Here is a 24096-nt window from a genome sequence, read left to right as displayed (position 1 = left end):
TTGAAGAGAGGGTGAGGATAAAGCACCATCTGTCTGGGACTGGGCATCTATTGAACAATTGTAACAGCACACAATGCTCCTTGTTGTGGACACGTGTTAAGGGCACCTTTATCAGTTACAAAACAGAGCCATTTTAATCGGCGCAGAAAGGGAAATAGTACTGCTAGAAAATCCCAAACTTCAAAAGAAAAAACCCAAACCTTTTAAAGATTTTAAAACGTTTGTGTCTCTGTTCTTGGTACAGGTAGTTAGAAAATACATAACTAAAGAGTGAAATCATCATCTGCTTTCCTTTTTTTTTTTTTAATAATAATTAAAAAAAACCCAACAAACAAACCAGAAGCAGTGCAGACAAAACACCTAATCCCCAAATTCCCTAACTGACTGACAAAATGGAACAAACTAAGTAAATACCAAAGCATAGTAGTTTAGCCAGGGGATTAGAGTGATGACTCTGAAGAACGAAACGGGTTACCTGCTCAGCTGCGTGGGCCCTGGTGCAGTTACATGCCCTGCAGCCTTGGAGGACAATGGTCAGTCTTTGGCTGGAAGTCAACAATGGGCAAGTGGCTAGGCCGCAGAAGACCTGGTGGATGTCATGAAGGAGGGGACAGGCAGCTCCCCTCTTAGTGAATGGTACCACCTGCTCTACTTTCACTCCATAAAAATCCCAGTCTTATGCTTAGGAGGTCTGAAGCTATTGGAAGTTATTGAAGAAACCATATCTATTGTTTCTAGATCAGATATAGCACTGTGACGGGAATGCAGACTTCTAATGCGTCGCCTGGCCAGTACACAGTCATTGCCTGATTATTGTTAGGTGACTCAAAGGTTTACCAAACCCTTCCTTCCTCTAGCACCTTTCAGTATTGCACTGTACATTGTATGTATGCTAGATCGTGCCTTGCCCGCTCTTATTCACAGACAGCCTGCAGAAATCTGTCTACAAATTTTAACTATGCTAATGCATTAAATAATCTTACATTTTACATTACCTTTGGTCTAGCTTCGTTGGGTTATCTTTACCATTCTTCAGTTACCCTGTGTGACCGAGTTGGCTGTTCTTCATCATCACCTGAGCAACTGAGGGAAATGCTCTTCAAAAAAAGTACAATGAGTTCCATTTCAGTGTTCTGAAAAACATACCAACAAACTCTTGAGTGGTGCTATTAATGATGTGTGGCCGTTGGCATGTTATTTATCTAATGGCAACTTGGAGCTGATGCAGCTCAATACTGGTTTGCCTAACTTCAAACTGAGGAACCTTGCCTTTGATGGAACTACTCAAAGTTCTAAGTGGCTACGCTAATGCACCTCAAGTAGCAGTCAACCCCAGTGCTTAATCCTTATGTATCTGAGTTACATTCTGATCTGGAGACAAAAAGTTCCAAACACTTATGTCCCTGTTTTCTTGCTCTTCTTGTTTCTCTATAAACCCCTGAAATTGGGCTTTTTGCGTTGTTTGCTTCTAGCAGACATGCTTTTTTGCTGCATCAACATAACTTCTAGCAAATTTTGCTGTGATTTAACTTGGGGTTTGTGTTTGCGGGTTTTTTCCCTGCAATAGATTCCAGTTTAATGAGGGAATAGAGGATAACTGAGAAATTAAGACAAGAGGCAAATATATTTAAAGGAGAAATTTTGGAGACAGTTGGTTATTACAATGTCATAATATTATACAACAGACGAAGATGAGGGACGATTTTTCTGCTCCGAAAGATGAACAGCGACACTCAAAGGTCTTTCACATTCTGGCAGATGGTGGTTCAATGATGATACTTAGAGTCATCCAGTCTGGATATCCTGCCCTTAGGAGGGATTTGTGTAGAGCCAGGAGTGCATTAGGAGTGAAGTGGGTTTATAATGGTGACCTTCAAATTAGCCTCTATTAGTAGAGTTTTCCACAGGGATTGCTTGGCCTAGGTTCAAACTGGAAGCTTGGAGTGGGAGGTGTAATTCTGTCTCTAGATGTCCCTCTGGATGGAGAGAGCTACTGTATGAATTATAAGGTAGTGAGTGAACAAGCGTGTGCATGGAAGGCAGTGGCAGCTCTATCCCATACAGCAAAATGCTTTGCTGTGCAATATCTGCTCCTGCCTTGAAGGCAGAGTGTCCTGTGCATTATAGTATTTGCTCCAGTGCTGTCTGCTCCATTAAAGAGAGGAAGTCTGAACCCACGCAAGGAGGAAGGTGGCTGTAGAAGCCCCAGAAAAGAGCACTAGAGCTGACAACGCTTCCTGGCACCTCCAATACATGGGATTTCCTCTTGTCTCTGGTGGCCTGTGGGAACATGGACTTGACTCTCTCAACCTCCGAGCTACTGCCCACTAGTCTTGCTAGTCACAGTCTGCAAAGGGGCGTTCTCCTCAAGAGTGTTTTAAGCATCCTGCCATCCTGAATAAAAGGACGAGCAGGGTACTACAGATGACTCTAAACACCTCAGTGCTGGTAGAATTAAAAAAAAACAACCACAACAAACAAAACCCCACCTCTGTTTTGTACACAGATTCCTTCAAAAGGGAGAGGATGGATTCACACAGCTCCAGCTGAGAAGCTGTATTCTTCAGGGTGATGTTGCAGCCGTTTACCTAGCAACAAATTGGGATGTCTTGGAATGCTTTCTCTGAACAAATCAAAGACAGTACAGTGGGGGGGGCTCCTGACTGCAGGTATTTATTTTGATTAATTAGCCACTTTGGGAAGAAAGCCCTCCTGGATAGTGTTTTGAGAGTATGTCTTTGGCCAGCTGAGCCAACAGTTGCTTGTTGATCTGCTCTGAGTTTGTTCATTTACTTCTCAGCTCAGCAGAGGCTGGTATCAGTGCAGACCCATGGTACCCAAAGCAAGAGAAAGCATTCTGTCAGAGCACTTCTCTAAGGCTGAGGGAGGTCCTCTCTGCCCACAACCTTTAAAAGGTGCCTACATGCCAGCTCTCATCATATCTAAGCAGGCTGAGGGGTCAGCCGGCAGCTGAGAGGGAGAGGTCTGGCAGATGTGGGCATCTGAATGAGTAATAGAGGAAAACCGGGAAATGTTTCTTTCCAGATGGCCACTGCCATTATTCTTTTCCCCTCAGGAGGAAAGCAGGAGTAAGGAATGTGTTGTCTGAATCGGGGCACCTATTTTCAAGTAGAAGCCTTGGGCAACCTTGCAACCTACTTCACTCCTTTTTTTTTTTGTCTCTGGTGGAGGCTGCTCATGGTCAGATAAGAGTGGCAACTTGTTAAAGTAAAACAAGAAAACAATTCGCTCCCCACCCACCAAAGACTCTGGCCAGAAAACAAATGCTTGAACCGACTTTCAGATTCTTTACAGGGCTACTGTGAAGCCCTAGCTTGTTGAGGAAGAGTTGCTTAGATATTACCAGGCAGAGGCACTGAAGCCAGCCTTGCAGTGGCAAAAAACCTGATAGTAATGGACCACCAAGTCAGGGAAGTAGGAGGAACAGCGCGGCCCACAATGTTCCTTTTTTTGCTATCCTTTTTATTTTTAAATAAAAAATAAGCCATTGCTTAATGATTTTACCTAGAACTCTCTTCCTGCCAAAGTAATGCCACGCAGTTGATAAAGTGGCTGCATTACTCAGCCAAAGTCTTCCCTGCCTTGTGTTCTCGCTTGATCAGAGACATTTTCCTCCACCACATGGCTCCTGAAAATGACGTTAATTGTTCCTGTCTTGGCTTAAAATAAAAATGGTGGTAGGGAAAAGGAAATGAAAAAAGTGATGATGTCTGCCACATGGCACTTAGCTTATCTGCAACTGTTCTTTGGGTTTTTGGACCATTTACAAAGGAAGTCCTTTTTCTTTATGGTCATCCCTTCCTTTTGTAAATCTGTGTTAAACGGCCTTGCAGGAAAAGTTCGGCATTAGGGTCCGAATACTTCCACTCCTAACTATCAACTTCACTCTCAGTTCAGCACCAGTGCCACATAAACAATTCAGGGTGGACTCTAATTGGCATCAAGGTACCTTTAAACTACTCTGACAGTGCAAATAGGGCCTTAAAGGCAGCTTGAGTGTAATTTACATCTGCCTGAAAGCCTCTTTATCCTTCCAGAGTTGTATGAAGGGACTTCTGTGTAAGTGAGAATTTAGCCTTTCCCTCCAGCAAGCCTGTGTAGTTATTTTATGCGCCCCCCCCCCCCCCCCAACAGTGGTTTGGTGCTGTCTGATGTTTGAATCTAAAATTCTTAAAAGGAAAAGGTTTGTAACGCATATTTATAACCACCTGAGCAACAGATGATTTTTTGCGTGGTAGAATTTTTGTCTTGTTCCCAAGTTAGGCAAACAGATGCAGTTAAAACTGTGTCAGTTCTCTCCTTTGAACCTGCCCAGGATGTTGTGGTTTTGTAACTAAAGCACAACCCACAAATGCTTAGAAAGGTTTTCTAGCTCTTCACGCAATCCTAGAAATAGATGTTATTGAGGTATGTCTTATTCAGAGGGCCAGCGTGCTTCAAAAGCGTCTCTCAAACCACAGGAGAATATGTGCTTATGCACACGTTTTCCTGTACAGATGGATTAGCTCGAGATGCTGCGTGAAGGCCTTCATAATATTCCCCTTGCTGAATAGTCATCAGACACTTGTGTCTGGCTGCTGTTCAGCTGATGTGCTTTTAAGCTTTTGGTTGCAGCAGGTTGCCGCACTGTCGGTTTTCTTGGCCTCTTGGGATCATTTTGAGCTCTCAGGCTCTTTATTTGGTTGTCTTTCATGGAAGCAGTGCCTCGCAGCACTGCTGTCGTGAGCTACCCAGACTCCTGCCATTGCTCTCCGATTCCCTAAGAAGCCTGAGCCTTTCCCAAAGCTGAAATCCTGTGGGGAAATCTTGTTTACCACCTGTTTCTTTAGGGCAGTGGGTAGTGGCAGCAAACAGATACAGTTTGGAACAATTTTAAAAATCAGTGAGTCTTTGCTTTAGCCAGCACGAGAGATACCATGTTCTAGGCAGGAAGCCTCTAAACTGCATGTATTTTTGCTGTCATATTTCCATCATGGTTCTCATGCAGTCTTTAGGCTGAGGCAGAACTCCTATAGCAAGTCCAGGAACCTTTCCCCATTCCCCGTTGCCACGCCAGGCTGCTGCTTCAGATGTAGACTGCCAGCATCGTCTTTCTTACGGCTGATGTTAGATTAGAAAAAGATGTTGCTGACGTAGAAGGCTCGACTTTCTAAAATGGCTAGTGAGAGACTTTTTCTTTTTAAGCTATAATTGCATTTATAAGTTGATATCTCTTCAGGCTTACAGGCAATCAAGTTCCCCATCAAAATGCCCCTTGTTTAGTTATAACGTGTCCTCTTTCTTGAGCATTGAAACGTGAGACTGATTCTGCTGGTTTGTTAGCCATCTTTTTTGCTGAAGCTGTTCCATTTTGATTGCTCTGAACCAAAGTTTAGAAAATGTGCAAAAATATTCTTCTGTTTGGTGCAAGATTTTTTTTTATTATTTTACTGTATGTCAGCTTTAGTTCAATGTGGAGGTAAAAATCAGAATAAAAAGAAAATAAGATGGATGTTAACACCTGACTCGGATATACCCAAGAGTTGTGCCATCAAACAGCATTACTAAGCTTTATGATCGGGCAGATTCCCCATTAGTACACCAGCTGTATTTACAGGGTATTCTTATGAAAATGGACGGGTTTTTTCCTGTGCGCAGCTGTAAGGAAAAATTCAGTCCTGATGGTTTTGATAGGACCAAATCTTTGTGTCCTTATCTTGGCGTAAGTTGTGCGCTGTTACAATAACATGCTCCAAAGGGGTGAGCGTCCCTTACAGGGGCTTGGTGCAGCTTTTTGGCCCAACCAGTTAGCCCTATATTCAGGGACCTTTGCCCCACTCTGTCAGGGGGAAAATTTGGTTGTAACAGTCAGACAGCTGTTTGATGTTTGTCCTTTTCAGTGACAGCTTGCTTTTTTCTTTTCTTTGACATCTGTTTGTCCTTTTTCAGTGAACACAGAAGCAGCGATTTTCTTGTGCAGAAGTTCAAGCAAGTGTGCACAATAGATATTTCGCTTTTGCTGCTTTTATTTTTGCTAGCCTTTTGCCTCTCTTATACTCACACAAAGATTTAACCATTTATTTCTGGAGTTTTTGCCAGCATCTGGGAGACTCCTTTACCCATCAACCCACAAAGCTTAACTTTTGTTTACTTTTTTTCATGGTCGTCTTTAGTTGCTTCCAGTACTTGCAAGTGCATAAAATACATGAAGAAACATTTAATTGCTCCTTCCACTCAGCTTAGCTTCAAAGAGAAATGCTTAAGCATCATCAGCTTTGGTGAGACTTGAGATTGTCTGTAGATCAGACCTGTGAGCTCACAGTTATTCCAACAAAGCATTATTAATTTTGTAATTTAATTTCTCAGTTATGTGGACAGTTTGGCATACATATTTTAAGGGGGGGGGGGTGTCTGTAACTGTAAAAGCAGATTAAATATTGGGAAGAGGTAAAGGGTTTGTAAAAGCTCAAATGCAGAGATTTGCAACCTTTCTTCACCATGGATACCTAGAACTTTTCTATGGGACTGGCAGACCCTTCAGAAATGTCAAGTGTATGTGCAGCTCTATATCTTAGATGCTTGTTTTTCATAAATGTCTTGGAAGGGAAGTAGTCCACAAACCAATTCCCTGGGGTGTCCTTCACCCCTTTCATCTGCAGGCCAAGGTTGAAGATCATGGTTAGAGTAGAAAAAAGTCAGTTCTGTACATTTCTGGGTAAGTTATGTTACTGTCAGTTTTTCATATTAGATTTTATCTTTACTGGATTGTACAAAGCTATTACAAGCAAATTGTTGTTTACAGAGAAAAGAATGTATTTCTGAATGATAATCTATATGGACTTCACACTCACTTGAGAGCATAGCTTTTTGAGTGATTGAAGTAGAAGTTATTATTGATTTCTACAAAACTAGTGGGAAATTAAGTATGAGGGCTTGTTTTCTTATCATTTCTGTAATGCTGATCTTTAACAGCTCAGAAGACTCCAGCTGCGTAAAAGCACTTTTCTAGTCAGGGTCAGCTTTTAACTTCTCAATGTGTAAAGCAGTAATTACTTTAAATTTCTGACTATTAATTTCACAAAGTCTACAACAGCAATAAAGAGCTGGAAATGTTCTGGAAGCTAATGATAGGCCAAGTTAAGTTTAATAACTCTCAAGAAATTTGATGATGTCACCTTCTGCTGCAGTTTCTTCTTCATTATCAGCTCAGCAACGTTTGAACGAGACAGTATTTCATGAGGTGTTCCTTAATCATTCCCCTGAGCAAATCTAGCAGGAGATGGTGGTGGGCACTGAGGCTCAAATTCTGGGGACCCCACACCAAAGCTCTAATGTCTAATATTTTTCATTAGCTGCCTCTAACCAGTAAGAAACATCCAGCACTGAAATGCGGATGGCATATCAATTCCAAGTGCTGAATCAGTGTCTTAGGAAGGGCTGGACAGTTGCAGGCACTGCCTGATAAATCAGATTTTTACAAGGTCCTGATCACTTCAGATCATCAGCTGTCTTATTGTGTCTTTTGAAAGAGCTAAAGATTTTATGAGCCCTAATTCTGTTGGTGCTACAGTAGTTGAATTCTGCCATAATTTCCCATGTGCTTTATTTTCATGGTCATACACTGATCAGATGCATTGTTAGCCTGGTATTTTTTAACCCATGGTAAGATGTATTATTGCAAATAATACTTTGCTCTCATACTGCATTTCATTCATAGATCTCCGACTGGCTGCATCTTACTCATTGATGTGACAACTCCTTTTTGTGCTACTTATACTTTAAAATATAGTTTTAAATAATTCTGCTCCCTCAAGTGACAGTTCTTAGACCCTCACTAAAGAATTGCCTGGCGATGGTGAAAGCTTCAAAATAGCCATATGTTTTTATCAGCATTCACTGTGGCTTAGTTTGTATAGCACTAGTGGAAAACCTGGATGATATTTATTGTTCATGAATAACTTTTACTCACATAAAAAGACACATTATTCCTGTACCACTGACAGTGGCAGACTGCAGAACTGTAGTGTTCTTTGAGGTCCTTTCCAGTGAAAGCCAACTCCTCTCACTGACTCACTAATGATTATTTAACTAACTTATTTAATATCTTCCATGTCAACCTACTTTAAACAAAGAACCTTGTGATCCTGAGATGTCACCTACAAGGGTTTATTAGATTTTTTTTCTCCATGTTCTTTTTGAAAGTGTTTTGCAGCAAAATTCTGGCATGATAGTAGCCTGGTGCTGAGCCCTGCTTATGTCCTTGGTGTTAAGCTGATCAGCAGCTTTGGGATCAATAGGGAATTTTCCTGCAGGGCAGATGGGAAGGAGTACTTGTTGTTTGAGGTTTTCCTTACTTGTGATGCTTCTGCAAATTTTCATTGCTTCTGAAGTGAGCAAGATGGTGGCTATGACTTCTGCACCTCTCCTGCTGTTTTCTTTTGACGTGTTGCAGTTGTAGGTCTGTCTTTGTTAGCCCTTACATTTATGTGTTCTGATGCTGTACCTGTATGTTATACAAAGAGCTCCCAAAATTTCTAAGACTGTGAGCATTGCCTGGTCCCAGGACTATCATACCTCAGAAATCTTTAAAAGGAGGACCCCCCATTTTGTCCTTGTTTGGTGGTCCTTCTCGCAGGGATCAGACATGTCTCCTGGCATCATGCCATTCTGAAGGATCCCCTCTCTTAGTTTGGCTCTTAATTTAGATACTGCAAGTTGGAGGTTATTTTCCCTAGAACTTCTGTAGTCCGTGGAGGGAGATGGGCAACAGGAACTGTTTCAGGGAAGCCAAGTTGCTTTCTATGGAGGGTTATATTCTCTTCTGACCATCCAGGCAGCCCTGTGAGGTCTCCTAGGCATCTCACAGCCTCTGAAGTCATTGGTTACAAATACCGTTCTCCTTTGTTTTCTGTTTCCTAGTGTTTAATCACTGATTTTGCAGTGCTGTTTTAATGCTGCTGACTTCACATGCAGAACCAGAGAGCGACTGTGATTTAGTAGGTTAATTTTATGGCTGGGAAAGAAAAATGTTTATTATAACTCAGTGACATTAACATATATTTTTAGAATATAAAATAAAACCAGCTGTTTCCAGTAGAAACAGTGGACAGTAACATAGAAATAACGAGTGATGCATACCACAGGAAAGGTATTGGTTTTGGCATGTGTGGATGTACTAGCAGGTGTTTTTCCTGTGTCTTAAGCTGCACTAGCTTGCAGCATTACCAGAATTCAATCAGCGGCCTTTTTAACATGGTTTTTTTTTCTGTTAGTGCATTATCCACTTGTAGCTGTTCAATATTTAATTTATAAGTCAAGTGTATGTTTTCTTTTTCTGTGGGTTTTTTGTTTGTTTGTTTGGGGGTGGTTTTTTTGTTGTTTTGTTTGTTTGTTTGTTTGCTTGTTGGTTTTTTTTAAATGAGGTTTCTTTTGCAAGTTGGCCCACAGGGGTGGTTAGAACCTCATCTCAAAATTTACCCGGTGGAAGCTAAAAGTTGCTAGTCTCTAGCAGCTCTTACATACATAGTTTGCATTTCTGTCTGTCCATATCCTAGCAGGTAATTGTTTCTGTCAAGATCCATCACCCTGGGCAGTGATTGACACGTTTGCTGGCAGTTTCACCAGAGAGGTCAGGGTTGGAGCAGGGCTGGAGCAGGGGCTGTCTGCAGGGCTGTGCTGGTAGAGAGGGTTGAGCTTCGCCGAGAAGGCAGCCTGGGGAGTCTACCACCGCGGCAGACTGAGTGCTTCCTCATTATATGGACAGAGCACTTCAGTCTCCAGTCTTGTCAAGCTGTCACCTTTCATCAGGCATAAATCTGCTTGCTAAATAAATGAAAAAGGTAATAAAACATTTTTACTAGTCATGACAAAAGCTTGTCTTAGGAGGAGTTGAGAAAATAATGACCTGATTTAAATATTTATTAAATCAAGTAATTTTTGAGGCATCTTTAAGACCTGAAGGTATTTTATGATATGATAAAACAGTTGCATAATTCATGTTATATATTGCACCAGCCATGTAGCGTTTCTCAGAAGAAATAAAACCATTCTCACTTTAATGTTTTTAATTTTAAGCTAGCCTGGCATTGCATGTTAACAGCATTTTTGTCCAATTTCGCAGTCTGCTCTCTCTTGTCAATGCCATCTGCTTGCTTGTTTTACCACCTCTTTAACCACCAGGTGATTTTTGCCATCTTCACCCTCCTCCTCAATATGCCCAGCAGGCCCATTTGGGTTTATGGGGTTAGTGTGCTAAGCAATATTCATGTGTTTATGTAAATGTGTTCCCTATTCTAAAGAACCTTCCTCCACTTCTAGTTCAATAGCTTCTAAGTCTTCCAGCATCCTGGCTTTACAGCACTGAATTATTTTACTGTAGTCTAATCTGCTTGTTATGCCAGCTGGTTTTGTTGATCTGTAATGTATTCATCTATGCAATAGGTTCTACTCTAGCTAAGCACTTAATTTTAAGTGTGCAGGTAGACTTGGTGAAAAGAATGTGATTAGCTCAAAGCTAAGCACCTGCCTAAATGCTTTGCTGGATTGGAGGCTTAGGAAAGAGGAAAAGATTGGTCTAATTATGCTGAATGTGTTTTAGAGCTGCTTTATCCTAATAGCCTTATCACCAAACCAACTTCTGGTTACGGATACTCAATGTAGAGGATTTCTGACAGCTTGCCAGGCTTTTCTTTTCACTTCATAGTTTTCTAGATCTCTCCCCTGTCTTTTCTGAACTATAATCCTAAGCATGGTTTGCATAAGAAAATGTATCTCTGCCTCTTAGGAAGTAACTTCAGGGAAGCCATGTCTTAAAATACTGGATGTAGAAGGCAATGAAAAGCTAGTGTCACCAGTTCATTTGATTTTTGTGTGTGTGAGGAGAGCAAAACACTTATACAAGTCCAGACTGCAGTAGCCCACAGAATAAATGTGGTAGTGAAACCAGATCAGAAAAAAAGAAGGAAAAAGATAAAATGAATGACACAAGGGATAAATTCTGCTTTGCTATTAATTTGGGCTGAGCCAGTGTTAGAACTATTGGGGAAAAAACAGAGGGGTGTAAACCACTGAAAATTAAATCTGAAGAAAAGATGTACGTGTATTTTTCCAGTTCTAGCTCTTACCTGCTGATGTTTGTCTTTTGCATTCCTCAAATCCTTGTGCCCTTGCTCCCACAGATGCCAGGTGGATTTGCAGGACTTAGTTTAACTCACAGTCACTGTAAAACTGCCCTAAACCCAGTGTTACAAGAATTGCTGCTACTGCTTTCCCAAGTCAGAACTTTGCTGGACTGGGTTTTTGCCTTTCCCGCTGCTGCATGGCCAGGGCATGAGTCATTGCTGAGACCAGAAAGCCAAGCACAACCCCAGGTGTTTTCAAAGAAAGGGACATTTGTCGAGTCGTCTTTGCGCACCCTTCCTCTTCTGCAGTGTTGGGCTTGGATGTGTCATCATTTCTGAAGCCGTAACAAGTTCCTCGTGGCATTCACACTGCGTAGTTTCCTGTGTGTTATTTTTCAGAGGCAGGGCTATACTATGGTGTTCTTTTCCCCTTGTTCCTCCCTACGTGAGCTTTTGGCATCCTTATCAAGGATGGCACTTGAGCAAATGCTTAACTTGATTGCGCTGCCTAGACTCAAAGATAGAAATGGGCTTAGGCACTCTTGAAGAGGTATGAACTGAGGCAGATGTTTAATGCTTTTTCTAAGATGCAAACCAACTAAGTGCTTTCCCAGAAAGATTATTCATAATTGTTTTTTACTATATATATACCATGATAGGGAGAGGGAGGACAAAAGGAGGAAATAGATGCATAGCAGTAGATTTGTAACAACTTCTCATGTTTGTGGTTACTTGCCACCACGGTGTTTTGAGCTGAATGCCGCCTATATATAGGGCAATACAGAGTCCCAGGCTTTTGCCTTCCTCCTCCTTTTGAACGGGCACGCAGCAGACAGTAGCAGGTAGTAAGCAGCTCCCGGCTCTGTGTAAAGCTCTGCCCTGCCTTGCTGTAAGGCTTTGTTCACTTTGTCTCTCTTTGTCTCTCTTTCCTTCTGTGCCTGTTTAAACTACAAAGGCTAAAAAGGGGACAACTGGCTGCCGCTCTGGGTTTGACCCTGCCTGCCAAACCTGGAGGACTTGCTATCCACTGGCATGTCAAAATGTTTTTCTAATAAAAATAATTATTAAGAAATTTCTATTCTGCCACCTAATCATCTGCAGCTTGAGACTCTCAGTGCACTTGAGACTGACTGACCACTCCACTGTCAGTATGAAGAAAATCTGAGAGGTCTAAGGATGCTTTCTCTGTGTTTGACACTGACATCTCAGTGACAGCCCAGGTGCCAGAGACTTGGGCCCACCCTGTGGACACTGTTGAAAGGTCCCTGAAGTGTCCCAAGGCAAAAATGCAGACAGAAGCATGCAGTTCCAGGGCAGGATCGGAAACGCTGGCTCGATGTCCCTACGGCTTTTGTGCAACGTGGGAAGTCTTCCATGTACCTGCCAGTGCAGGATTCGCATTGGGTTTGATAGTATATGAGAATGCAAGTGGGTTGAGGCATTGGTCTTAACTTGCACATACTGTGAGCTATGTTCTCAGCTGTGAGGCTACATGTATAATGCTTTCTGCCTAACAGTTTTCTGTTTGTCTTTTGCAGCACTTTTACAGGCAGTCATAGCTGGTGATCTGCTGAAGGTAAGTACAGAGCACTGAGTGTCCACTTTTTCATGGCTTTCTGCAAGTCTGATATACTGTAAATTTTATCACACCTCTGCCCAAAACATAAACAGACTGCTGTAGGGACTGCTGGCAAGTGCCATTTTACAGCCTTTCCAGGAAACCCTGAATATTAGGGGAACACATCAGCCAGGTGAGATGTGAAATCCGAGTGAATAGGATCTGGTGTTAGACAGCACCTTTCAGCCCAGGATTCATACCGCGCTGCACAGAGCAATGTGTCAGTCACTAACAGGGAAATTACTATACTGGCAAACGCAACAGTGAACAGCAGGGTAGTTCTGACACAGACTTACACAGTAAAGGATATTTTACGGCAGTGAGGTTGGGGGCCGAGCCCCTGGAGTTGCTAGAGACTTCTTAACTTCTACCTAAGCGATCACCAGACCAGATAGAACAAACCTCAGCTTGTTGTTTTATCATCTGATGGATGTCTCAAAACACGCAGTGTCTTGGGTATTTTTAGTTCCTGGGAGGAAAAGGCGCCCACGAACAAATGTTTTGTGCCCAAAGTCTGAAGTTCCACGTCTGACAGTTATTCAGGCTGTATTTTTCAGTAGCCAAATCAGGATTTGAAAACATGCCCTCGAATTTGGATGAGGAGTGTGATTAATGATTGCAATTTTATCTGCGAGAAGCCAGCTTGGAGCCATTTGTAAAAATGACAGTACTGTTAGGCCAAGTCTTTGCCTGCAGGTGCCCCTTCCATACCTCCAGCCCTGCGCTTGTGGCTGCAGCATCTAGGGAGCAGTCCTTCAACCAGCAGTCATAAAAACTAGTGTCCCCTTTCCGCTTCTAGGAAACTTTTTGCCTGCGTTTGCTTTGACAGGGAAACTTCTTGTCCTTCTTTGGATGTACTGCATCATAAATGATGCCCCACTGTTCGCAATCCTTTCTCCCTTTTCTGCAGTGATCTGCACTGCAACCCTCGCCCCCCCCCCGAGTTTGCAGCATTTCTGCAACCTGGCCAGTTGCTGTTTCTTGCCCGTTCTTACCCCACGTAGCGCTTCCCCCTCCACCAGCCCCGGGTAGGGGACAGAGGGTGAGAAGGGAGATCTGAAGCAGCTCAATCCCACCTCCCTGCCGATTTTTGAGTTGGAGTTTTCTGGTTTATTCAGGAAGTGTTCGTCTCCTGCGCTGAGAAGAAATTGGAATTTTCAGTAGAGAAGCCAGAATTTTCTGTCAAATACATATATTTTAAAACATCCCAACTGCTTCGCTAGAAGTGGTTTGCAAACATTGTTAGCAAGCAATAATTCATCGCCAGTAGAGTAGCAATGCCTCATTGTTTAGGAAATACAAACTGCTCTTCTTAACCCATATAATTGTCAATACTTCTAGTTTCAGATATTTTTTTCATTGGGGCCTAAAAGCTGGCTTTAAAGTAATATTTTATTTCATTTTATTCAATTTTTGTACTGATCTCCTATGAAAATTAGTAAATAATTTGCCTGCATATTTGTTTTTCTGCTCCTCCTATCTTATCCTTCTCTGTGTTTTGTTTGTTTGGGTTTTTTTCCAGTTCATAGAATGCTGTAAAAAAGGAGCCAATTTGTTAATCCAAGGACCTGATCACTGCTCCTTGTTACACCATGCTGCCAAGACTGGGCATGGCGAGATTGTGAAATACATCCTAGAGCATGGTGAGTCACAGTGGGCAAAGCCACCAAGAGCTGTACTTCAGCCAAGTGCCAGTCAGGTAAAACCACACCGTGTTGCTGGAAGTGCCCTCGCTCATCTGTGGTCACCCTCAGCAAAACGTCCCCCTGCAGCACGTGTGAGCAGGAGACTAGGAATGTGGGAGCAAGGACAGCGATGCCTCCAGATAAAGGGAAATCGTAGAAATGAAAATAAAGATGGCCATTGAGGAGCGTGGGTGTTTTCACAATTGCATCAGTTGGGGGGCTGTGAAGAAGCAGTGCGGTGTCCTAGTTAGAACCTATGGCATAGGAATCCTTTGAACTAATTTGTTTTTTCAACTGGAGCATATGTTGTAGAAAGCGTCTAATCTCCATTAAAACATTTACAGGGATGGATAGCCTATCCAACCATTGGTATTATTTCAGTATTTAATAACACACTGGTTAGGAATCTATGCATTTATTTCCAGATTGGATTTGCCTAGCTTCCCTTCCAACCCTCCAATACTATGTCTCTGTTAGATTCAAGACCACACGATAACAAAAATTTATGATCTCCATTTTATATTTACATTTTTAGGTTGTGATCATGCCGTTTTCCTTTTTTTTTCCTTTCAACTTTTTTTATCATTGTCAGTAACAGGATTGAAGGCATGCTTACACAGGCTATGCAGCAATTTGCGTGTGTACATATTTTTGAGGCAGTCACATTTAGGAGTTTCTGCCTGTCAAACTACTGTAATCTTGTTCACTGGTTGCTGGAGAGTGGTACAGTAATATTGTCACTGCTCTGCACGCAGAGCTAAAGTCCCAGTGATCAGCCTTCTGCACTGTAGGAAATGTTTTCTAGTGCTTTAAATATTCCTGTAACTCTTCTCTGATCCCTCTTCAAAATATCAATGGCTATTTTGATTTCTGGATGTCAAAATCAGCTATATTACTTCAGCAGCAGTGTGAGCACTAAACACAGAGACTGCCTCTGGCAATTGGAATAAGTGTTAGCTAATGCTCAAAAATTACTGCAGGGAGAAGAAAAAAGCACAACTCAGGAAAGAAGCAAGAATCCATCTGTTAACATTTGTGTTAACTGGGGTGGGATTTAGCTCGAGCTTGACTCCTAAATTCAGTTGTTTACATGGAGGTGTCAGGTAATCTATGGGTCCAAGTTCCTGTACTGTCAACAGAGATCTATGACTCAGTTCATTTGTTCAGGTACGGCAGAGGTATTGGAGGAGACCTGTCCTCTTCCACTGCCAGATGGAAGTGAGGAGAGCATCTTTGATAGCAGCAGACTTCTAGGATGACTAGATCAAGGGCAACCCTGGTCAAGGTAGTCATTGGAGCCCAGCAAGTGATTTAGCTGACAGTTACCTGTGCGCTTAATTTATTTAGCTAAACATAGCTATCTAATGTAATTTGCCCTTGGATATCCAGGACATCTGCATGGGTCTACAAGATAACATACAAGGCCTGTAGGAGACCCTTGCTGGACTGGCACCTGAAGCACAAGCAAGCAACCCTGTCATTCCAAATGCATCCCAAGGCTTGTTCCGTAGCCATAAAAATACACACACAAAATATCTGTGTGTGGGCAGCTAAACTGTGCCCTAAATATCTGACCGAGGGGGGCTGAATTGCTCTTTCACCCTTTTATGTATAAATACCTACATACGGGTAGCTAAGTGCAATTGGTCTTATATCCAAATAGTGGCTAGTTTTCTCACCAGTTTAAGAAGCCTTACCAGTGCTAACTCTACCTCCTATTTAACTTCTCTGGATTATCTCATTAGTCACAGTGCCTGTACGTGCCTCTGAGTTCTGTAGGCAGATGTAATTTCACTGAATTTTCATACCGCCTCTGGTCTCTTCTCACGCTGCATGTGACCTGTGCCAATTCACTGTCATGGCTGCGTCTCCAGGATTTTTCTTAGAGACATATACCTTAACTTAGTCACAGTCTGACCCAGTTACCATTCCTTTGGTGAAGATTTAAAATGAGATCATTTAAGCTGGTAAGGATGTAAGCAGGGAATCCATGGGAATTTTTGAAGTGAATAGAGAAATGTGAGGGATTACGGACTGTTAGACAAAGACAAACCAGAAGGTTGAGCAAATGTCAGCTCAGTTCCTCTCTCCCCCCTTTATCCCCAAGGATGGCAGGAAGCTTTTGCAGCTTTCCAGACATACGTCCTCTGGGCTTCTCCAAACGCATTGTTCGTTTAACATTCTCCGGGGATCAGAGACTGCGTGGGACAATGCTCTAATAGAGGCCTCCTCTCTTCTCCCACCAAGCAATTAATGAAACTCCTTTCTACCCTGGGCACTTCTCAGTCACAAACGAGCTCTCTTGCTGAATCATCATCATCATCATAATGTCCTTGTTTTTCTGTTGCGTTCTCTGGCATCTGGCATCTTCTCAACATTAATTACTGTATAAGACCCGATCCAATGCTACTAATATCTGAGGCTTTCCCTGTATCTAGCTTCTCATCTCTGCTAATATCGACCCTTGATAAAAACGAGTCTTACTCCTGTTCTGGCAATTACCTCTGCCCAGCCACACTTCCTCTGTAGTTTGTCTGCTTCCCATACATGGCTGGAGATAGTTGTATTAATTAAGGAGTCCCACTGTAAAATACCCTCCAGCACACAGCAGAGAAAACCTATTATTAATCACACAGGGAAGATCTTCTGAGTATCTTTAAAAAACAACAACAACCAACCAAGACAAGACAAAACCCACCATACCAGGGATTTTAACTGCCTGGTTTGAAAACAGTGGGGTGAATCAAATGCGATACAGGAGTGGGGCCCATAGCACTGGGATTATGAAGGAGGGAAAATGGTGTAGTGCTGCTGAGGCTGTCCTTTGTGGAGATGGCCTCATGCTTCTGCAAACATGCAGGGTACATTAATAGACGAGGTTATTCTGTGATCTTGATCAGAATGATTTCAGATGTTAAGGGGAGGAAAATAGCCCTTCTCAAATTAGAAAAATAGAGGTGAGTCACACAAGGAGACTGCTGTGTACTGTTGCCAGATACTTAGCAGTGGACTAACACAAGCCCGGAACAGCAGCTGAAGCACCAATGTAGTAGGTGTCAGGACAACAGCTGCTTACTGCTGCATGAACAGTTGTGCTGGCTGCTGTGTCTGCAGAACAGTTTCTCTCTATCCCCTGTGCAGGAAGGGCAGATGCACAGACCTGTCTGTTGTTCAAGGCTGCCTTCCTAAATCGGGGGTCTTTTGCTTGTAGTAGGAGGATCCCCTTTTAAGATCTGTCTGTAGCTGGGCTAAGAAACACATAGCTAGAAACTGAGGGCCAAACTCAGCAGGTATCAGAACCACATCTGTTTATTGCTGCAGTCAGCAACTGTCTCACACCCTAATGCATACGCATTAGAGAAGAGTTAACTGTTTACTTGCTTAACACAAACAGAATTGAGGAAGGCTTAAGGAGGTCTGTTAGAAAAAGGACCTGCTAAATCATTATCTGTATTTGGAATCAAACTTGGCTTGGAGACTTTATCTGGCAGTTGTGAACTATTTATAATTTATAAACATTATACAAGACATTCTGTTTGCCTTCTCCTCTTCCCTAGAGGCTCAAAAGACAAGCAAGAAGTCTGTAATTTATCTAGGGTATTTTAATTTTAAACAGAAGAGAGGAAAGATGTTTACAGTTGCCTTAGGAGTTTGTGGTGGGAACTTCAGATGGAATGGTCAGTCAGTAGAGCATCCCATCCTGAACGTTTCTGTGACCTCAAACCTCAATGTCCTTGCTTCATTAGATAGCATCCTCTGGTAAGAAAGATGATGCTTTCAGTACTCTTAGAGCTGCAAATTCAGCAGTGAAGAGCCATCGGTGAGTTTGGATTTGCATCCTGACCAGATTCAGGAGCTCCAAAGAAGGCTTTTGGAAAGCTGTGACGCAGATGCGTGTCAGGGACAAAGTTTGAGTCGTCACCAGAAAGCAACACTGAGGGAGAGTGACTTTACCTGATATTTGCTGGTATGTCTAGATTTGCAGATTGTTTTAAGGTAGTGGACATTTGTGAGGGGCCTAGGCAGAATACAGCTTAGGTTTCCTAGAAGGCACAAGGTATAAAATAGTCTATTTTAATTTGCAAGTTTACCAGATTTTAGGTCAACATGACTGAGAGACTGTCACGATGGAAGGCATGCTCCCATAACCCGATTACAGTGGAAATTCTGAGCCAAAAGATGCTAGCAGTAAAAACCAGACACTGTTAATCTTCACCTCAGGTAAAAATGAGGAGTAAGGACTTGGGGAAAGGCTTGAAATACTTGCAGATTACTATTATTGTAAAAATACTCTCTCTTTGAAGGTAAAGGACCAAATCCAGTTTTGTCCCCCAGACAACAACCTCAATCAAGTTATTAAACAAAGAGGGTTTTGACAGATGAACACCCAGAAATGCTGATAACGTCCGAAGTTACTGCTTAAAGTAAATACCCTTCTTCCCCAGTTGTACAAACGCCTGACAGGACAGGGGACTGGCAGGGGTTAATAGCTGTGGGTCTCCTGGGGGTAGCTGTAACCACATCCATTGGAGAGGGCAGGGTGTGCTGTGGGCCGGAGGCCTTTCGGACTGCATGGTGCTGTATATTTTGGAAATGCCTCTGAAATATGGTCATTTAGTGTCTCTTTTATGTTGTAGTGAGCTCAGCTAAAGGGCAGCTGCTTTTGAGTGTCTCCTTCCCTTCCCTCCTCCCATCCCCAGCTCAGGCTGCTTTGCCTCCTGAGAAACTGGAGAGGGGCTTTGGTGGAGTGAAAGGGGGCAGAAGGAGAGAAGGAAAAAAGTTAATAATTCTACACAGACAGTCTATCGGAGATGTTAAGGAAAGAGAGTGGTCTCAGCTGGGCTTCCCCTCAGTGTGTCATGCTTTTCAGCTCCTTTCATGCGAACTTCTCCCCCCACCCCCATGTCCTCGTCCCCCCCCTCTCCGTCCCCATCCTGCCATTCTTTAGCCCCCAAGTCGCTTGCTCTCTTTCTTTCTTTCTCTCTCTTTTTTTCCCCCTCCCTCCACCTCTCCACACATTTCTATCTTTTGTTTTTATTTCCTCCCCTGCTGTTTTCCTTGATAGAAATCTCACTCATGCATTTCCCTTCCGGATTTCTATTGGGTTATTTTGTCCTCTCTCTCTCTGTGCCTTGGTCCCCTTTTCTTTCTCTGCCTCTTGTCCCGGAGTAAAACAGCCGCCTCCCCGCTGGGTCAGGATGACAGTGCCGTTAGCTTTCCCAGTGCCAGCCCTTCCCACATCTGTGCAGCTTTTGTCCCGGGGCAGAGGGGGATTTGGAATGGTCGGTTGGCAGCGCCAGGGAGACTGATGTAAAAATGAGGTCCAAAAAAGAGGGGAAAGGGAATTAAGAGGAGGGCGTGAGATGGTTTAAGAGAAGCACAAGGGAAAATAAAATAAAGAAGTAAAGGGCACAGCTCAGGCTGTGTGTGACTTGGGACGTTTCAGCTTCGGAGATAGGCCAGAAAGAATGAAGCCAATGAATCCCGGTACCATGTTGTGCTGCTAATCGATTAACCCCAATATCTGGCCCGTATGTATGACTGGGATGGAGTTGGGGCACTCCCATGAAATACGTCATTTGGGACAGTATCCAGGAGAGCACCCTTCGCACACAGGCGGGAGGTACCTGGCACCTCCTCAGGTCTGTACTCGCAGGCTGCCCGCTCAGTCCTCAGCTCCTCTCTCCTAGCCTTGCTGTTTCTTCCTGCTCCACACCAGTTTTCCTTCACCCTTGGCTTCCTATCTCTCCAGACCCACCCTGACCCAGCTTCTCCTCCCTCTCATTCTCTCTCATATTCTTCTAACTTCTCTCCATCCTTCCTCCTAATGTTTTAATGGCTTTTTTCCGCTTATCAGGGCAAGTACCTCCATGCCCAATGCAGCCAGCCCAGTCACCCTGTTCCACCTTTGCATCGCAACCTTCCTTGTCCCATCCACGAACAGAAATAGTAGTTTACTTGGCAGTATCTTTTCTAACACACTGCAGGCCATTCCTGGTTACCTGTCACTGGGATGCCGTATTGCAGCAAGCCATGGGGAATTGCCTTTATTTTTGAGAGGACACGATTTTCTCCTGGAATGTGTAAAGGAGTATTTTGCTTCATCTGTGGGGTTTTTTTCTTTTTAGTTTCTCAGGCTTTATCTTTCTTGCCTCTCAACAAGGGGCCCTTCTTAGCCCCCTGTATCCTTCTTCATGCTTATGGGAGCTTAGGGGTTGTGGGTGATTCTTCTTTTTGATAGGGAGGGGCAAACACATAACTGCCAAGCGCGGAGATGAGGATGTGTGGTGGTAGAGTCAGAGTGCTGTGCGTTAAAAATTGACAGTGGCTAATGAGTTTGGAGAACTGCCCTGCTAGGTATGTAATGCCCTGTGCACTGGGGACTAAGCATGCTACTTGTCTGACCACCCCTTTCTCCTGGTGACAGAAGATGAAGTGAAGGAGCTACCTGCAGCTCCAGCAGCCGAGGCAGCTAGCTGCCCCTGATGATACTGCATCTGTATGTTGTTAAGGCAGCGAGGGAGAGACGGGCTGCTCTGACCCATTTTGACGCACACTCAGAGTGAAAGGAGTGTAGAGAGGTTGTGTGTAGGCCTTTGTAAGCAAGTAGTGTGAAATTCCTCAGTTTCAGGTGAGATTTGCTGTAAGCTCTTGAGGACTCTTGAATTTCAAAGTCAAAGTGTGCTGAAGAGAAATATTCATGCACGGGAAGGAAAATTCCTGTAAAGTTTCACTGTTCCCCTTGCTAACTGCCCCATACCATCTGGCACTATGCTCCAGAGCAGTGGAGAGAAGAATAATAAGACAGACTGCAAAGGGAAAAGTTTTTGTCATTTCAAATGCTACCCAGACCCTAGTCTTTCCATATCACTGTAATTCAGTGATGGAATTTGCTGCTATAAACATCTGCCTGCGGTGAATATCAAGGACAAAAGAACATTACCATAAATGCATTATTTTGTCCCACTTAACAAAAATCTTTTCTGTTTTTCTTAATCTTACTTTCCTGATCATTGCTAACCAGTAGAGTACAGGATTTGCATATCAATATAAAGACCGCTGGGAATATTCCACCCTGATCTACATTCTGTATAACGCTATTAAATGGAGTAGCACAGGGATGTCATTCAGGACAGAATTTGGCTAATTTCAACTTCCTAATGACATTTTCGCTCTGGTACTAACAATAGATTTTAACTTGCAATATATCAGGGTTTCCAGTATATCAGCATTTTCAATGCACTGTACTTATGTGAACCACTTAATTGAGCAAGGTGAAGAGTGAGAAAATAAACTCCATGAATATTCATTCCCAGTATAATTTAGAAGCTGCTACTCCCTGGTGCTGACACTCTAGCAGTGACTGTGCATTCAGAATTTTGCTGGTGCAAGGGCTCGCACAAGTAAATACTACCTTGAAGTTTGGCGTTATTTGTGCAAATTGAGCTTTCAGTTGGCTTCTTTTACATATTTGCACTGAGAATCTTCTCCTGGTAGTCATACTCTTCTAGCCATGCAGACAAATGCTATATGACATACCTGCCTGTCTTTTGCAGGTCCATCTGAATTACTGGACATGACAGACAGTGAAACGTAAGTACAACCTACCCTGCCCTTCACATTATGTGCATTAGCCTAGCAGACTTCTCTTGTTTTTCAAGTGCAAACTTTCCAATAAAAAAGCTTGTAAAATGGCACAGCTCTTCAAAATCAAACAAGCAAACAAAAGTCCCCCTAAACCCGAACAACAACCACCTCGGATGTGACTTTCTGGCCCCAAACAAATGTTTCTTGAATTCCATGAAGGACTTCCCCTCTATTGCTTCCCGTACTTCCTTAATCTTTCTAGAAGAATACAAATCCTGCATTGTGGTTTGATGCTTCTGGCATCCAGTTACCGAGGCACCAACCTGAAGAGTAAATTCCAGAAGTCAGGAAATTACTTTTCTCGGTCTACACCTTTTCTTCAGTCCCTTCTTGATTCATCCAGGGTGCTCTGCCTTAGCTGTCCCATGTGGCCACAACCTGTGCAGTTGAAGGTTTATCTCAAGTACTTAGAACCTCAATCACCTCTATTATTATTAAAAAAAAAGCCTTTACTTTCCAGTTCCCAGCTGCTCTACATCTTGTATAATCAAGGTGTCACAAAGAGTATGTAAGGGAAGCACGAATAATCCTGGGAAGTATATAGAATATATGGGAAGCAAAAGTTGCCTTTCTCATAGGGGTTAAACCTACCATTCCTCATCCCACAGTGCCCTCCTCTGCTAACAGAGAACACCAGAAAGGTTCTGCACAAGGTGCATGTGTGCAGCCCAGGGGTGATGGGGTCTGGATGGACTGCCTGTTTCTCTTCATCCAGTACCATAGCACAGCTACTGAAATAAAGTGCAAGTGAACATGGCTATGAGGGCTTCTCTTTACAAAGGTCCATCTACCGCTAACTCTTGAAAAGGGAAGGTTCAAGCCGTAACTGGCAGCATGAATTTGTCTTTTGATCTTCAGGGGGAAATCGGATAGTATCCCATTCTGAATCTAGTTCTCATGCAGCAGAGGCAGATTCATTACAAGGTTGCCTAGCAATATTTCAACTTGCCCTGTCGTGGACTGAGGCTGAAATTCCTTTAGGCACTCTGACTTTCTGGGTAGGTAGGTGCAAAATTTGTCCTACTACGTGTATTTCTTGTCATTTGTTATTTTGGAGGTTATGTAATGGCCCTACTTGTTGGATACTAGTATTGAGGACACTTTTGCAACCCACTCAAAGCATATTTTCCTCCTCTTCCTAGGCAAATCTAGATAGATTCCTTTAACCTCGATCCTACAGTCAGTCTCAGAATCCTGTTACACGTAGCCCCAGTCTGAGTGAGGAGCATTGCAATAAATCTGCTCCCACTACACAGCCTTCTCCTTTGAAAAGCATGTATTCAAGCTTCCCCAGTAGCTCACCAGTCCAGTGGTGGAAAACAAAAACACAGCTCTTGCTCTCATACGTCCAAGAGAGCAGGGTATCAGACCCAGGGCAGCAAGTGCACCAGTCATGTCTTTGATGGGCAGGAGTTTTCTAGGATGCGTCCAAGAATGAGATTGAGGAACGGAATTGCAGGAAGAAAGGAATGTTGTTGCTGCTTTCCCTGCTGTGAACTAACAAGGTGGCTAGCTTGCCTTTGCAGCAGTTAGCAGAACTGGTGGTTGGATGGGAACGTGACATTCAGTCCTTTGAATACATAAACCTGTGCATGTTTCTTTCCCACCCCTCAGAAGTTCTCCGTCTGCTATTTGCGCGTTGCAGGCTTTCCTACTGAGTCAAAGGATGTAGAGAGGGAACCTCGCAGAAATGCGGCATCCTTCTCTGTCTGTGCTCTGCACCTCATACTTCGTAAATGTACGTTGGTGTGATGTGTCTCACTGCTGGTTTCTGTACTTTGGTCTAGGGGTGAGACAGCATTACACAAGGCAGCCTGCCAGCGCCACCGCGCCATCTGCCAGCTCCTGGTGGATGCGGGAGCCTCTCTGAGAAAGACGGACTCCAAGGTAACCCAGCCCCGTCAACCAGTTATAAAATACTGCAGCCAAGCGAGACCGATCAGCATCCGTCCCTACTGTTTGCATGATTGAGGCTTCCTCGTGCGTGCCAAGAGCAGCTCTTTTAAAACAAGCTATTTTTATTTAG

The 24096-nt window shown here is 43.2% G+C and overlaps 1 protein-coding gene across 7 annotated transcripts in view; it reads left to right on the top strand.

Moving 5' to 3' along the window:
• The window catches only part of DGKI (diacylglycerol kinase iota), a 218909-nt gene that overhangs the window by 191747 nt on the left and 3066 nt on the right, over positions 1-24096 (top strand). For 6 of the 7 annotated variants that reach the window (XM_049821631.1, XM_049821632.1, XM_049821630.1 and 3 more), the window contains 4 exons: positions 12659-12696; positions 14261-14381; positions 21980-22016; positions 23858-23957. In XM_049821631.1, the coding sequence (XP_049677588.1) occupies positions 12659-12696; positions 14261-14381; positions 21980-22016; positions 23858-23957 (296 nt within the window). Of the gene's footprint in view, positions 1-12658; positions 12697-14260; positions 14382-21979; positions 22017-23857; positions 23958-24096 lie in introns of those variants that run through there. The other variant, XM_049821634.1, reaches the window with a different exon arrangement.

This window comes from Accipiter gentilis, chromosome 18 (assembly GCF_929443795.1).
Source record: "Accipiter gentilis chromosome 18, bAccGen1.1, whole genome shotgun sequence".
NCBI classification, from domain to species: domain Eukaryota; kingdom Metazoa; phylum Chordata; class Aves; order Accipitriformes; family Accipitridae; genus Astur; species Astur gentilis.
The sequence above is the reverse complement of the archived record's forward strand: the minus strand, read 5'-3'. Positions and strand labels throughout refer to the sequence as shown.